The sequence below is a fragment of the Alnus glutinosa genome, chromosome 3, assembly GCF_958979055.1.
Source record: "Alnus glutinosa chromosome 3, dhAlnGlut1.1, whole genome shotgun sequence".
NCBI lineage: Eukaryota > Viridiplantae > Streptophyta > Magnoliopsida > Fagales > Betulaceae > Alnus > Alnus glutinosa.
In genome coordinates, this window is record NC_084888.1 from 31,328,418 (window position 1) to 31,345,893 (window position 17,476).

Below are 17,476 nucleotides of genomic sequence, written 5' to 3' on the forward strand. Positions count from 1 at the left end.
TCCTGTTGAACAATTCCTTTAGATGCATGTTAGTATTGTCAAGACCATACAATTGAGTAGAAAATAATGCACAAAGAACTTGCACATGATTCGACACAATCAGCATGCCTAGTACTTGTGAGTGTGAGAGAGAGCCATTGGAGAACTCTTTGTCCTCTCACCATTGAGTGTGTGAATTGAATTCATACCCATTTGACAACCTCTTTCTCCTTTCAGTTTTCCTTTCTTTCCGAAAGCGTCAAAAGTTCTAAAGTCTTATTTGCAAGCTGTTAGAATTAAAGAGAAGGAGTGATGAATGAGCTCATCAATTTTCTTGCATCAAAGTTTGACTGTTGTGTTGAAATATTTAAGGGATATGATTGATTGGCCGTTTTATCTGACCCAATTGTCTGCACATGATAAAACTCAGTGAATACTATCATGAATTTCTTGTTGCTAAAGCACTATAATTAATGGGAATATCTCCCAACAAATCATCAATGTGCATTTGTCATTGCTACGAATCTAACTATCCAGATTTAATTTTAAACTTTTTTACGAAAAAGAAAGAGGAAAGATTAAATTTAGAACGTTGAAAAAATTATTATTATTATTATTATTTTAATATCACCTGAGACAAATCCCCAAATCAAATATCTATTTTGGAAATTAATTAAAGATGCATGCCTGTGTTTCACTGGCTATTTATTCTGTTAAATTCACATATCAGAGCTAGTATTATTGGGATTCTTTTTTAGTAAAATCGGAAACAGTAAAAATTGAAGGGCAAAATGACTAAATATCCCTGAGGTATTAGTTTTTATCAAATTGCTATATGAGGTTTAAATTTTGTGAATTTACTCCCTTAAGGTTTTAATCTTTATCAAATGAGTCCTTAACATCCATGCCACGTAATATCCAATTAAAAGCCAACATATGTCACAATAACACAAGATGTCTACTTGGTGTTTGTTCACTCTAGTTTGCCACGTCAGTTTGACACATCATCATAATAGTTTAAAAACATTTGAAAGCAAAGAGTCCAAAACGATAATGTTTTTGTTTGAACCCTAAGTCATTTGTGCTTCGAGTTAGTTCCTTAGAGTTAGAGACGTCTTCTTTCGTCTTCCAAACATAAAAGCTTTTAGAAAACTTTTCATATGTTTTTAATAAAACAAGTGAAAAACACTTATCAAAGCGTGATTTAATACTTCATGCACATTACAAGTGGAGGCTGCCCTCCATTGAAGAAAAAAAAAGAAAAAAGAAAAAGAAAGGGAAGAAGAAGCAGAAGGATCGGCCCGTATGGCACAAAGGCTGCCCTTTATTGAAGGACAACCAAATCTACATCCCCCCCCCCAAAAAAAAAAACAAGAAAATGGAGGAAAAGAAAAGAAAGTGAAATACAGGATTGTGTCTTTTCCTGCTTTGGCTATCAGAGAACCCTAGCTCCTTTTAGGCTCAGTTTGTGAACAATCTCAGGTTCAGAATTAGGATTTCTTTCATTTTCTGCCTTCTTTCTTATTACCAAACAGAGAGAGAAGAAAAATTCATTTGTTTCTGTTTAAGAAAATTTCTGTTAATCTTAGTTTAGATTTTCAAGATTGATTTTTTTTTTTTTTGTTATTTGAGTACTATACTGCGATGGAGCTCAAAGATCAAACTGCGTTAGTGGGATTGAGAGTTTTGAGTTACAGAAAGGGTCGAAATTTTCCTTTAATTTTAATATTTTTTAAAAAAATTTCTAAACATGTCAAAATATTATTAGTATTGACATGACACATTAGCTAATTCCGTCCAAATTTCTATCGAGTCCAAAGACCATTTGTATTTTTTGCTTGCGCTAAATTTTTTTTGGTTACTTTTTAAGCCTCATAAAGCTATTTTTGTTTATTTTGATCAAGATAGCATGTGCTACTACCATATATTACTGAAAACGCCCGAAGGCGAACATAATGATAGACATATTTGCAACTCAGAAAAACTACAACTGATCTTATACCCTGCAAAATAAAGCTGTCCACAAACGGATGATCTAGACATTGCCGGCCTACACCGGCAACATGGTTCAAAACGTAAAAAGCCATACATTTTTTTTTCTTCCATATAATGGGTTCCAAAAGAAAGATACAATCCATTTAGACCCTTGCAGAAAAGCAATATCTACATGTAGGCATAAGAAGCTCAACATACGTAAGAGCAAAGTATTTACCACCCTCCTTTGCCACTCGTGTCATTCTCTTTCCCCCAAGAGCTTCCTGCTGCTTTTCCCCACGAATCAGTTGGTTTTCCATCCCCGTTAGCTCCTCCTTTTACATCTTTTGATTGATTCCAAGCAGATGACTGACCCCCATCTGCAGCACTTGAACCTGTTCCTCTGTTCCAAACTGAACCCTCTACATCTTTAGTTTCTTTAACTTCCTTGGCGATGGTCGATTTGTCCGAGCTAGACCACTGGCTCCCACCAGAAGCATTTGATCCCCAATTGTTTCCCTTACTTCCACCAGCTTCATTAGTTGAACCCCAATTGTTTCCCTTGCTTCCTCCAGCATCATTAGTTGAACCGGTTCCTTTGTTCCACCCACCAGATACAGCATTACTAGCAGCAGCATCTTTACCCTCTGTTGGCTGGCTCCATCCCTGGTTATTCCAACCACTGGATTGATTGCCAGTTCCACCACTTCCTGCACTCCAGCTCTGCCACTTCTTGTTATCACTACCTCCTCCATTGTTCCAAGTTCCTGCACCATCATCATTTTTCCAGTCAGAGGGCTTATCCTCACTAGAGTTATTTCTGTTGTTCCAACCACCGCTTTGGTCCCTCCTTCCACGGCCTCTATCCCCAAATCCTCCTGTGTCTGATCTACCACCAAAACCTCCTCGGTCCGACCTACCTCTACCTCTACCACCAAAACCCCCACCGTCTCTTCCTCCAAATCCTCCTGTGTCTGATCTACCACCAAACCCCCCCCTGTCTCTGCCTCTAAAACCCCCTCTACCTCTAAAGCCTCCTCTATCTGAACTGCCTCTGCCTCCAAAATCTCCCTGAGAATTCCCACCACTTGCCCAATTACCAGAACTCTCACTTTGATCTTCATTTCCAGACTCCCAATTTCTTTTCTTGCCCCAATTAGAATTCTGGTTTGCATCATCAGATCCAGTTTTCCAATTACTTTTGCCCCAACTAGAATTCTGGTTCCCACCTTCAGTCGAATCACATTTTTTACTCCAACTGGAATTCTGGTTTGCATCACCAGATCCAGTTTTCCAATTACTTTTGCCCCAACTAGAATTCTGGTTCCCACCTTCAGTCGAATCACATTTTTTACTCCAACTAGAATTCTGGTTCCCACCTTCAGTCGAATCACATTTTTTACTCCAACTGGAATTCTGGTTTGCACCACCAGAACCAGTGTTCGATGCATTCCAACATGAGGATTTTGAGCTGTTCCATTGGTCTCCACTTTCACCAATCGCCTTATCTGCCCCCCCTCCTTTGTTCCAAACAGATCCATCATTATCACCAGATGCATTGTCTCTCTTCCAACTATCATCTTTTCTATCCGAATCAGAAGATCTGGATTTGCCCCAACCAACTGTTTGATCATTGTTCCAACCAGACTGGTTCCTTAAGGGCATACCATCATTTGTCCTACTATTTTCTTGATCCCTGTTCCAATCAGATTGTCCTTGACTGAATGATCTTCCCCTGCCAAATTGACCTCTACCTCGTTGGCCACCTCCCCTCCCCCTTCTCCCACCAGACCCACAACCCTCATCAGCTTGTTTACTCCATGAAGACCCTTCATCTGGTTTACTCCAAGAACCTCCATCTTGGTTATTCCAAGAAGAACCTTTATCTTTATCCCAAGATCTTCCATTATCACCAAAGGCCTTTGGTTTGTTCCAACTACCTGCCTGTTCCTGATTACTAGACCTGCCTTTGCTCCATCCAGTTGCTTCTTCACCTGTAGTTTTCAGGTTACCCCACTTTGGGGTTTGACTTCCAGTGACAACTTTGGCTTCATTCCAGCCACTTGCATCATCAGTTTTTTCCACTTCTCGTGCCGAGCTCCCATCTGCATTACCCCAATTCCCAGTCTGATTCTCTGCCACAGGCATTGAACTTTTCCAGCCTGTCTTGCATCCACTAGATCCATCCCTACAGCTCGATTTTTCAATGGTCTTGCCCCAAGAATCTTCTTGAATTGCACTAGCAGTGCCTTTATCTTGGCTATCCACAGCTTTGCCCCAAGAAGATCCCTCACCAGCAACGGCACCTTTGCCCTTGTCCGAAGAATTCTGTTGATTACGGTCAGAACCCGTGCTTTTCCAGCCATCCCAAACAAGACCAGAACTTTTATTCTTTTCACAAGATCCAGCATCAACTACATTTTTACCTTTACCCCAAGAATCCAGTTGATTCTTTCCAGCAGTTGCATCATCACCCCAACTGCTAGTTGGATTTACACCAACACTCTTACCTTTGTTCCAGGGCTCCTCTGATGTTCTCCAACCCCCCTGATTATCAGACGTGGTTTTGTTCTCCCCGGTGGCTGCAGCATCATTTGAAGAATCAGCTGGAGTTCCAATTTTGAGGTCTCCTCTGGCCAAATTGTCTCCAGAAACTTTTGGAGAGCCTGCGCCAGTTGCTGTTGCTTTACCCCAGCTATTAGATGAACTGCCCCAAGAGCCAGTTTTCATAGTAGCTTTGTTCCAAGCATCTTCACCTTTTTCCCTTCCGCCAACATCATCAACAGCTTTATTACTAGAAGTTGCAGCACCCCAGGATGATTTCTCATTCACTGCTGCAGCAGACACATTTTCATTAGCTTCTGCAAGACCCCAGGATGATTTCTTATTAGCTGCTGAAGCAGCCCAGGGTGATTTTTGATTAGCTGCTCCAGCAGCCCAGGATGAACTTTCGTTAGCGCTGCTATGATTTGGCGCCTGTTTGCTATCCCAAGCAGCATTTTCCACATCTATGCATCATAACAGACAAATAATGAACCAGATTTACACAACAGATGAACTTATTGTTCATTGCATATTCAGAAACATGGTGAGTTAAATACCCTTTTTGGCATCATTGCCCTCAGAACTGAAAGGATCCGCAGAACTGGACTCTGGCTGAAGCTGAAATCATCAGAAAACTCAAAACTCATTGAATAAGAAATTGTCGCAGATGGCATGCACGCATGCCCACCTGCCTGTGTGCGCGTACGCACACACGCAGATGGCACGCACGCCCACCTGACTGCCTACACACCACACACACACACACACACACAACTGGACTCTGGCTGAAGCTGAAATCATCAGAAAACTCAAAACTCATTGAATAAGAAATTGTCACAGATGGCACACACGCATGCCCACCCTCACACACAACACACTACGCACGCAATTAGACAGAGATGAACTAAAATATTTAGAGCAAGTTCAAAACCAACCGAAAGGCCTGAGGCAGGGAAACTAGGCCAAGAGCTCCTGCACGAAAGTAGAAGCAAAGATGCATGAGATATATTATTATTATTATTTTTATTTTACAAATTACATATGGGTATGGGTTAAGATTAATGTGTCTTAAGGAGACCTTAGGTTAAACCATTCGTGGCGTGATAAACATCATGACTAGTGCAGATTGAGGTATTGGCGACTAAATATCAGTAAAAACAATATAGAAAAAAATTTATTTTAGTTGATGGGTAAATCATGAGTCAATAAATGCATCAGGTGGTTAGAATGCAGGGCTCACCCCTGAAAGAAGGATGATACGACGAGGCCAGTACCACCTTTTTTCTTTCAAACAAGGTGCATAGAACAACAATCACACATATTGTTATCCACATAATCCACATGAAATAGAACCCTTGACAAGATAGGAAACTGAATTATGGAAATTTTTTGTTTCAAACAAGTATTTCATTGTTAAAACAGTGAATTTGAGCAGTCATCCAGCAACAAATAATAAAAGACATAATTCTAAGCTGAAAAGGCAAGTATTTCGTCTAATCTGCTAAAAAAAAATTGTGTTCAATTCTTGTTACACAACCATATGTGAACAAAAGAAACATTACACATCCAATTAAAAGAGCCTACAGAAAATAATCATCAAGAGAAGTCAGTCAGATAGTGTATTACCTAAATCCTGCCAAGGGCAAATCCCCACTTCCACCAGTATCTAGGCTAACCTTTTTTTTTTTGATAAGTAAGTAGAGAATTTTATTAGAAAAATGCAAAGCGCAATCAAGTATACAGGAGGTATACAAGAAAGACAATTAAGAAGGAGAAGAAAGCAATACAAGGAAATCATTATAACTAATCTCTAGAGGTGCTAGATACGCAGCCGTCCAGGAGTACAAAGAATGAAGAAAAAATGAAATGAGCTCCTCTATGGTTCTTTCTTTGTCCTCAAACTGTCTATCGTTGCGTTCCGTCCACAGGCACCACATAAGACAACAAGGAGCCATTTTCCACACGACCGCACTTCGAGACCGTCCCCCCGACCACCAACAGGCAAATAAGTCTATCACTGGTTGAGAGTTTTTCATGTAAAAAGGCTTTGCAGGACATCCACTATACTCAATACCACTGAAATCAGCTCCTACATTTTTTTTTTCCTTTTTTGGGGTAAGGTAAGAATTAAGTAAATCAAAGGAAATAAGAACAAGCGCACAGGGTGTATCCCAAGAAACTCAACTCAACCTCAAGAGAGGAAGGACACGCAATCCACTTGCTCTCTCAAAAAGATAATATTCTAAGCAACTAGGCAGAATGCATCCTCAAAAATATCCCAGGACCTTTAAAGCCATCTGTTCCATTAAAAGGACAAAAGATCATGGAGGACATTGCACCTAACTCTAACCCAAAATATGACATCATTTAAGATAATACAAGCATTCCTAATCCTATTGCACCTACATTTAAAATATCACAGAAAACACAAAGCTCTACCACGTGATGTCTGATTTCCCAAACATATCATTTGCTGTTTTACATTCACTGAGTCACATACAATGATCCATCAATGCACATGACATTCTTGACCCAATTCAGACAAATGTAACTTTCCATCTATACTAAGGTCGCATATGAAGAGATCATATACCAACAGAGCCAGCGATTTCGAACAATCAGGCAAAACATTTAGGGCTGGTTCGATTGTCCTAAAAACTTGATACCTCCCTCTATGTCTCCATGCACATTTTGTAAAGTTCTTCAAAATTCAAATTGAACACTCTGAAAAGGCCATTCAAGAGACACAAACATCATCTTGGAAAATTAGAAGCAATACAGTTTTCACAAACATGCAAATTTGAAGTAATGGATTCTTTTCTCTTTCTAGTTAGGTGTTTTCTCATGTATAATTTGTATGTAACTGGGGATGCCTTACACTTTTAATGATATCTCGATTACTTATCAAAATAAATAAATAAACATGCAAAGATGACTTAGCCCAATGCCCATCCAATACAAGGATAATCCAAATTTTTTTATGCTCCAATTCTAGATGATGGATTTGCGTATAATCATTATTAAAAATACAAATTGGGACATTCAAATGGAGAAGCAAACAAACTCTTAAAACTTACAAATATAAGATTAAAAAGAAAATATTCTGCAAGCCATACCCCAACAAGGACAAAACTAGAATCATTAATAAAGTTTTTTTTAAACAAAATCCCTCAAAAAAAAAAAAAACATATTTTGCCGGGGGGGGGGGGGGGGGGGGGGGTGCCTCCTGGCCCCCCTGGGTCCGTCCTTGATCCCCAATATATACTAGAGATTGATAAGGGGTGGTCGCCCGATACTGGATCTCCATCTGTTTTAGTCTATTTCCGAAATTTTTACAGGATATACAATATGAATGAGTTGATAAGTGTGGTAACCAAAATTACCTTTCACCAGACAGCCCTCCAGAATTCCAACTATCACTCCCTGCTGCTAATGTTCTGGCTCCACCCATCCAATCTTCCAAAAACCACAGAAAAAAAAAGAGAGTAAAATTCCCGTGAGGTACAAAGAAGTAAATATCTTAAATGAAACAGAAATTGCCACGTCAAACACTAAAACACATTTCTATATATAATATATAATCTAATAACCAAACCGTCATGTTACCCATAAAGATTCTTCTCCCATGCACAATTTCAATAATGTGATAGTATAAAATTTCACAAATGTGCTGTTCTAGAAATAATTTTCAAGAAGAATCAATAGGTCCCTACCTCTAGAGCAGTCTTCAGTTCCAAGCAGATCAAATGGTTTTATAGAACTGGACTCAGGATCCTCACTTTTAACATTGGGAAGAAGCATGTCAGAATGGTTATTGCATAAAATTAATCAAAATCACGTCGAAACAGATCATTACAGTTGTAAAAGAGTACCTTAGAGACATGGTAGAGCTCTTCCCTCGAACCTCGGAAAGATGCTCGCTTTTTACTGCAGGAAAACCAACATATGGAGATAAATCATAACAGTGACCAAACCACATCCAATGGGATAAGAACAGACCATCATTAACAAACCTGTAAGAACCTTGTGCTGAGAATCAAGTTTCACTGTAACATCAGAATGACGTATAGCTAAAACACGGCAGAGGTATCCCTTCAGAGGACCAACACGGATTCTCAAGGTTTGACCAATAGAGAAGATTTCATCTTTATCCCTACGGTTGACTGCATTGAAAACATTTATTAAGTGACGGGAAAACCCTGGTATCTACAGGTGAAAGCTTAAAATTAAGGCATTGATATCTACACCAATACATACATTCAGAATTGCTTTCCCTAGCTTGCCATGGCTTTTGAGGTGAAAGTGGTGATTTAGGAGATGATGTGAAGTCTTCAAAACCCGAGAAACCTGATTCACCACCCTGAACGAGGGAGAACATAGATCAATAGTAAGAACATCAGGAACCGAAACTTCCCCCACTCTTAACCAACCACCCCCAAAAAAAAAGCTGTAGGAAAAGGAACCATGGCTGCTTTTTAAGACTCACAACCTTTTCTTTGCATGCATCAGCGGATAACACAATTTTCTCACACATTTGAGATTTAGCACAGAAATAACCCCCATTTTCTGTCTCATTCTCATCATACAAAAAGATGGTGCCTCTGTAGATTTTCCTAACAATCCCTTGCCTACCCTGCAAATATAAACAAATGTATAAATTTTCATACTCTAAAGGCAAATACAATCTAGTAAATTACATTTATAAAAATATTTCCATTGGATCTTAGTATCAAACCTTTAATGGTCCTTCCAAAACTCTGATAGTATCAGTGACAGAAATGGGCTTCATGCGCTGATCTAAAGCAGTAAATTTCATATCAAAGGGCCCACCCTTTAACTCTTTCAGTTGAACAGTCACCACAACAGGTCCTTCTGAACCCTCTTTCAGAATCTAAACAATAACTAGGAGGTAAGTTGCTGATAAGAGAATCAAGCATGAAAACAAAATTATATACCTTGTAAGTATCATCTTTCTCCATGCCTACGATAACACCAAAATCTTTCTTACTGAAATAGCAGACAAAATAAATGCATATCAGTTAGATAAACCTAAGCCATATGAATGGGATCACAAATGCAACGTAAGTTTGTATAGGACTCACCCAAAACAGACAAGATCATGCAGTTCAAAGCCGTTCCCCCCACCAGATCCAGAGGAGCCCTCTCCTTTCCCACTACCTTTATCAGAAGGTTTCCCACTACGTAGGTTTCCTACAATCTGTGTTTTCTTTTGATCACCGTAAAGCTGTGAGAGCCACTCCAAATCATCGGATTCACTATTCTCAGAAGGTTTAAACTTCAGGAGCTCCTCTTCTGACGGATTAACTCCCCAACAGCTTAAAGAATCTACTGATACTTTCTTGTATAAATATCCACTGTTGAGCATCAAACCGTCAAGAATCTCAAAAACCTTGTTGGTGTCACGATCACGTCTGTATCTTATCAGAGGCCGGAACTCCCTAAAAAGGTCAAATACGAATATATATATATATATATATATATATATATATATATATATATATATCAGAAGCTGAGGCTTTGAAAAAACAAAATGTAAAAGACATGATCATGCATATTACTCAAGTTCACGCGCGCTCATCAATCTTGGTGCCGGACTAGACTTATTCTTGAGGCTAACTCCCCCACCCTGTAAGAATGATATGACTGAATACATGGACAATATTACATGTACCAACTTCATTTTTCAAAAAAAGAAAAAGAAAAAAGGAACTGATTGCAACAGAGTACAAAAACTTCTCAAAAAATAAAATTCCAATTGAACCAACTCCTTAAGCAGTAAATGACCATAAGCATATAAATGGAACAATCCAATGCCTTCAACAAATACACACAAAACAAAACAAAAAAAAATCACAATTTCACATAAATTTCCAACTTAACAGACTCCATAAGCAGTAAATGACCGTAAGTTTATAAATGACACAATCCAATGCCATTCAACACATACAAAAACAATTCTTAGTTGTATTAAGGAACTGGTGGCTTCTAATTTCTATCCAACCATCTCTGTAAGAAACAAAGAGAAGCCCTAGAATTTTCAGGTTTACTTCCAGACCTTAAATTCTTTTCTTTTTTGGTAAGCACTTCCAGACCTTAACTGTAGAGGAAATACCACCACCTTATTCCTTCAAGAACTTCATGATAAATACTCGTCATTGGTCAGATCCCAAAATATCATAATTGACTAAAGCACATCCTACCTAAAATGTGTTAAGGCCATCAATTTGAGAGACCCCTGACAATATAATTACATGGCACTTCAACAAGCAAGTTTGATTGTGAGAGGCAAGGTTTCTAAGAAGCAGCTTTTACCAAAAATAAGAAAAATGCTCACTAAAGGAGATGATTATCAGGGTTCACCATAAAACATAGTTGCACCGTAATTAGGATTACTTTCGTATCATTGTCAGTGAGTTGCAAACCATAATATTTGACATCATCTTTAAATCCTAAACTTGGAAATATGACAGAAAGGTAGGACTCCACAAATTAACAAAGCAAGAGTGTGTCTATAAAAATACTATTTTTTTTTCCTTGATATATAAGTCAAGAAGCTATCAAATCAATCTTATAGGATAAACAAATATATGAACTGCATAAACAGTGATACTTTACAGTAGAAATCTAACGTTGCTGCCCAACTTTTGATTATTCACAGCATTGGTAGAGGAATCTGTAGCTTCTTTAATTTTTTTGTCTTTTTTGTACGCAATCCACCAAAGCCCAACTTTTGATTAAGCACAGCATTGGTAGAGGAATCTGTAGCTTCTTTAATTTTTGCGTCTTTTTTCTACGCGATCCACCAATTTTTTTAAATTAAAATATATATATATATAAAATCCTAGTGCTGAGGATTATGTGTAACTGAATTTGGCAATTCCATAAAAATCTTATGCAATAAATGAGTCATGTATTGCATAAGATTGTTGTAAAAATAACATCAATTATCACCAGGGAAAGAAAAATGAAGGAACTAGGGAACCAATGTGGAAAATATATCGCATTACAAATTTTGCTGCCATCGCTTGTAGATCAATTCTTGGTATAAGCTTCACGGTTGCTCTTTTTCGTCCATTGTTCACAGCCACAATCTACAGAAAAAATTGAAAATTAAGAAATAAGTACTAAAAGCAGCTAGAAAACAATTAAGACTACTTGAGAACACAACCTGTGCCAGGTCTCCCTTGTATTTCCCATTCTTCACCCGAGCCCACATGCCCTCAGAAACTTCATTGCACTTACTTCGGGCAGAGAGCAAATGAGAAATTTCATTTTTTGGAACTGGCATTATTCGAGTAGAATATATGCTAGAAAGCCCTTTGCATGCCTGAATTTACAAACACATAGTATAGCTGTTAGTCTACTTATAACAGGGTTGGCTATAGGAGCAATTCTGTGAGTAGTGGTAGTCACAATATCATTGAATATATTACCTCATTAACATCATTTTGCTTGTCAGCTTCAATGTAAATGAAACCTTTTAGATGATCAAGAGCAAATACAGACAATATCTGAAGTTTGGTACCTAATAGTTTCAAGTCAACATATTTCTGCATGAGACAGAAAGCTGAATGCCTCTCCCGTCCAACCTACAGTCAACGAATAGCAGTTAAACACTAAGGAAAGGAGAACAGGAGGGGAGGAGCAGCTTTAAAAAATTGGCATTATGAATTATAAAAACAATATTCCAAGTACCATACCGTGCATTTAACTTTCCAGATGGTCGGATACTTCGCAGAAGGTACAAGAGAATTTCTTTCGATCGATCTTTTGTTCTCATAATCATCCTCAGCATATGTAAATAAATTAGAACCATCCTTATAGCGTTCTTCCATCATTTTATCAAATTCTTCCTCATTCATCTCCTCCTCTTTGGGGAAAAGTGGAAGGTTCAGCGCTTTCCCTTGTTCCTTCATTATATCCGGCTCTGAAACAGCTTCTTCTTCCACAAAATCTGTTCCCAGAAATGGGTTGGGGTGGGGGGGATTAGTTAAAAATGCTTATCTAAATAAAACAAGATGACCGAAAATTATACTCTAAATGCATGTGACGCACAAAAAATGTATGACTTCACATGTCACTACAAATATCAGGCCATACAGATAAAGCACAAGAAACCTTATTTTATATCAATTTGTACATTAAAAACTGAAGACATAGATCATTTCCCTTGTCTTGGTACAATGTACACACTGATAAATCTCTCAGAACTCAACTATATTGAATTCTATCTAAAGTTATAACTTTTTCTAAATTTTTGCTACTTTTTCAACTACATATCATATCATATTTTTCATGCTAGCACATCCATTGACCTCTGTCATACATGGATAGGCCAATTTCCCTCACCAATCCAACAAAATTTTAAAGGGAACTTCTGCCTCAATCTCTCCCTTAGGAATAATCAACCTAAAATTAGAGAAAAGCACTCTCAGGCATAAATTTTTACCAGGACACACAAAACTTTCACAAATAGGAGATGCCACAAACTTTTACTTGGCCTTGGTTAGCCAAAGACCTCAAGATTTTCGAGTGAGTCCTGGCTCAAATGATACTTCCCCCGTGGGAATGAAGCAGAGGATGAGATTGTGGATTCAAGACCAACTGGGCACTGGTTGCTTGTGTACTCACCAATAAAAGAAGAAAGTAAGACCTTTAGACTATAAAATACCGTCCTTTGTGCAAGAGGAGCATGGAGTTTGTGGATCATCTTCTTCTCTGTTGTGATGTTGCACATGCCTTATGGAGTACTATCTTCAATCGTGTTGGGCGGTCTTGGGTTATGCATAAACAAGTTGTAGACTTGTTTGCTTGTTATAGGGAGATATTTGGTAGCACCAGAGTGCAGCTGTGTGGAATAATGCGTCTTTTTGCCTTGTGTGTCTTTGGAAGGAAAGAAATGATAAAAGTTTTGAGGATTACGAAAAGACGGTAGCGGAGTTATTCTTCAATACTCTTTACCTTTGGACAGTAACGTTTGTCTTTCCTAATTTGCTTGGTTTTAACAATTTTCTTGGTCTTTTTTTCTCCTTCTAGCTAGGTGTTTCTCTTGTACACTCCCTGTATACCTAGGTTGCACTTTTTGCCTTTTAATAATAATTCGATTACTTATAAACAAAAACTAAGAATTGACCCCAGCCTAGTTTCACAAAGGACTATATCACTACAACATGCCTCCTGGGACATCTCCCCAAAATTTCTCATTCTGGATCATGTGGTGATTGGGGTAGTGTTGATTCTTGGGGTAAGCCAGTGGTGATTGGCTACTATATATAGCTTTGAAGTCCAGCATATCTGATTGTCCTCTAGTCTGGATCATGAAAAGAAAATTCAAGCTACAGAATACATCCCTTACATGCGGCCTCATTAGGTCCAGAATAAGGACCAACCATCTGGTGGGCCAATATTTTCTTTTCTATACAACTAAATAAAATATGGGACACATGCAGGTCCTTCCAATCCTGTTGATGATCATACAGCTAAGACATCTATTTAGGATGGTCAATGGTCATGTAACAAATCCAATCCCTCTTGCACAAGAACACAGCAAGGCATTAAAGTAGCTTAAGCTGCAAGACAGTCAGTAAGTGATTCAGTGATTACTACTCTTCGATGCTTAACAAGAAAACTGCTGGTAGCTTCACAAATATTAATAAGATAGATACAACTCTTTTATGGCTACATAGCAAACGCAAACTTGCTAGAAAAGCTGGTTCAATAGCAGACCCCATAATATTGTACTATGAAAAAGGAAAAATACTAGAACTAAGGCATCCATTTAATGGATGGACATGTAGTGGATTCCAATCCTTCTCGCACAAGAATGCAACAAGGCATTGAAGTAGCGTAAGATGCATCACAGGAACAAGTGATTCAGTGAATACCATTCTTCAATGCATAATAAGAAAACAGCTGGTGAGCTCCACAGCGATTTGTAATTGTATGGATATATAGCAAAGCCATACTTGCTAAAAAAACTGGTGACATAGCATAGCCCCATCATATTGTACTAGGAAAAAAGGAAATTACTGAACACGGACACCACCATAACATGTTCGCTGGATCTGCCACTTACAAAAAATGACCAAACTGAAACCTTAAGGTATACTGTATATATTTGTAAATAATAACCAAGGCACAATTCAGGGATTACCACAACAGTGTGACAAAGCTTATTCTCAGATCAAAGACTTCAGCAGAAACTAGTAAATACACATACAATTCTTCATTTATATCAGAAATATGCCTGTGCATGTGATGAAAATGCACAAATTTCACCATCTTTATTCTTTACCACAAAGGGCAACATTTGAACAACCACATCTAAAAGCTATAAACCTTCATTTCATACCGTGATGAAACATTTATCGTGCAAATAATTACGTTTATGCAACTAAAACCACAGAAATTTAACAGCATCAGTACAAAAACGTGACTGACCAATAACTCAATCCATTCTCTCCCCAAACCCCAAATCATCCAAAAAAAAAACCACTTGGTGACTTAATTTTGCCATTGACCTCTAGCTGAAATGGTTTGTGCACAACTTTCCAAAAGTTAAAAAAACACAGATGCCCAAACATGTCCAGACTCACATTTTCCCCAAAACACAACCTGAAAACCCTAGGATCTACACCGTTTCATGTAAAATACCTCAAAACTCAAACTATAAATTCACACAAAAATATTAAAAGGAAAACCCCTAAACCACCGAAACCTCGAAACTGATCCCACAAAATTCTAAAATCCCCTCCTCTCTCCCCCCCCCTCTCCCAAAAAAAAAAAATCAATAAAAATCATCAATAAGCACCATTTTTACTAATCAAGCTCCAAAAATTAACCTCAAACACCTAATGAAAACCACCAAAAAGCAAATAAGATGCGCACCAAAACCAAAAAAAGTGAAAGAAAATGAGAAAGTAACTTTATTTTCCCCAATCGATCTCCAAAAAATACCTCAAAATCCTACAAATCCCCACGAAAACCCTAAAACAAATACAATGCACAGACAAAACACAGGAGAGAGAGAGAGAGAGAGAGAGAGAGAGAGAGAGAGATGCACACAATTGTCGATGTCACTGTCGTAGCTGGAATCGGAGTAGTCGTCCTCGCCAGCGGCATCCTCGAAGAACTGGAGGACCGCGCGGTTCCTCCTGTTCCGTCCACCGCCGGTCTTGTCATCATCGCCGTCTCCGCCGCGCTTTCGCTTGCCGGCAGGGGCCTTTCCGACCACCTCCTTCCCCTTCCTCGCCATTCCTCCGACAATGGGTGAGAGTGACTGATGGCACAAGTCACAGAGCTTATATATATGTGCGCAATACAGTGTGATTTTACGATAGCATCACTGTGCCCTGTTTGCCTTTCCCATATTTGAGTTGAATTTATTTATTTATTTTTGTTTTTAATTACGGTAAGAATCGGTTGATACGATATAGAGTTAAGACTTTTTTGCTTATTGTGGATTCAAATTTTTATTTTTTGCTCATGTGGTTTAATTTTTATTATAGATGGTACATGTGCTATGAGAAAAGATGGAGATGATATCTCTTTCTAATTTTCTGTTAAAAACTAACGAATTACCACATCATTGACACATAACACACTTAAAATTGCAACACATGTCCTCAAATGTTATGCAAGTTGTCACATCAGCAAAGACGTGGTTCAATCACTCCAAATTTAAGGTCTTATTTTTTAAAAAATAAAATCATAACCACCCCAAGGCCAGTTTTGGCCCAAGGGCCAAACCCCTCCCCCCTTTTTTTTCCTCTTTAGGCTTGGGTGGCCGAACCATCCCCAATAGTCAAAACCCTTATTTTTTTTTTTTTATATTTTTTTTGTCATTTTGGCCCTTGGAGAGGCCGAACCACCCCCTTAAACCACGGGGGTAGCCGATCCACCCAAACCAAATGGGGGTGGCTCGTCCACCCCCAAGAGCCATGGGGTGGTTCGGACACCTCCATCTTGACCAAAGGGGTGGTTGAGCCAACCCTACAATTTTTTATTTAATTTTTTTTTTTTTTAAAAAAAAAAACTTAAAATTTGAAAATATATATGTGTGTGTGTGTGGCAGTCATGTCAGCGTTGATGTGGCGACTTACGTGGCATATGGGAACATGTGTCGCAATTTTAAGAGTGTTACGTGTCTATGATGTAGAAATCCATTAGTTTTGGATGGAGATACCATCTCCGTTTTTTTCCATAGTACATATATCATCTGTAATAAAAAAGTGAAGTACATAGGGCAAAAAATAAAAATTCGAAACCACATATAGTTGTAACATATTTAACCCTAATTTATATGAAAAAATGAAAAAAACAAAAAAACAAAAAAAAAAGTTGTCACTGTAGTATTAAAAGTTAAAAAGGTTAAAATGTTTTTTAAAGTGGATGTTTTTTTTTTTAAAAGAAGTGAAAATAAGAGAAAGAGAATGGGGAGGGTAGCCAAACGGGTATCCTCTGGGTCCTTTTAGAGAAGGAAAATGATACATGCACTACAAATGCACAACTCCAATGCACATTGGAGTGAGGCTCACACATGTGGGTCCCTTCTAATATACCTTGGAGTTGTGCACTTGTAATGCACTTATTGTAATTCTAGCATTTCCGGGAATCATGCACATTTCAAACTAAATTCAACTAATTTATATGATTAGTGCTAGAAATTAGAAATTATATGGTTTAAAAATAGAGGGTTTTTGAACCGCAGGTGATAACTTCAAGACTTGTGGAAGTTTACGTAGGATTTGTGAAGTTTTTCTTCTTCTTTTTTTTTTTTTTTTTTTTTTTTTTTTTTTTTTTTAATACCCATTAGATATATAAAACCTATATATAATAAGCCTCACAATATACAATCATGAACAACATAATAATTTGTAACATTTTTCTTTCCCATTATCTTTACACATTCCGGCCAATTTCCAAAAATAATTGATTACTAGATTCATTTTTGTCTATT

General features: G+C 38.0%; 1 protein-coding gene across 1 annotated transcript; it reads right to left on the reverse strand.

The window, feature by feature from the left end:
• Positions 1–1,946: 1,946 nt before the first annotated feature.
• On the reverse strand, positions 1,947–15,825 carry LOC133863651 (protein RNA-directed DNA methylation 3). Its single transcript, XM_062299689.1, has 18 exons — positions 15,583–15,825; positions 12,219–12,472; positions 11,952–12,107; positions 11,687–11,845; positions 11,526–11,609; positions 10,077–10,144; positions 9,600–9,956; positions 9,453–9,504; positions 9,233–9,388; positions 8,987–9,130; positions 8,755–8,857; positions 8,511–8,660; positions 8,370–8,424; positions 8,211–8,275; positions 7,881–7,953; positions 5,433–5,469; positions 5,055–5,115; positions 1,947–4,961 (listed from the first exon to the last, which is right to left on the reverse strand). Exons 1-18 carry the CDS (start codon positions 15,770–15,772, stop codon positions 2,188–2,190), a joined length of 4,938 nt encoding a protein of 1,645 aa, XP_062155673.1. The 5' UTR covers positions 15,773–15,825; the 3' UTR covers positions 1,947–2,187.
• Positions 15,826–17,476: the final 1,651 nt, after the last annotated feature.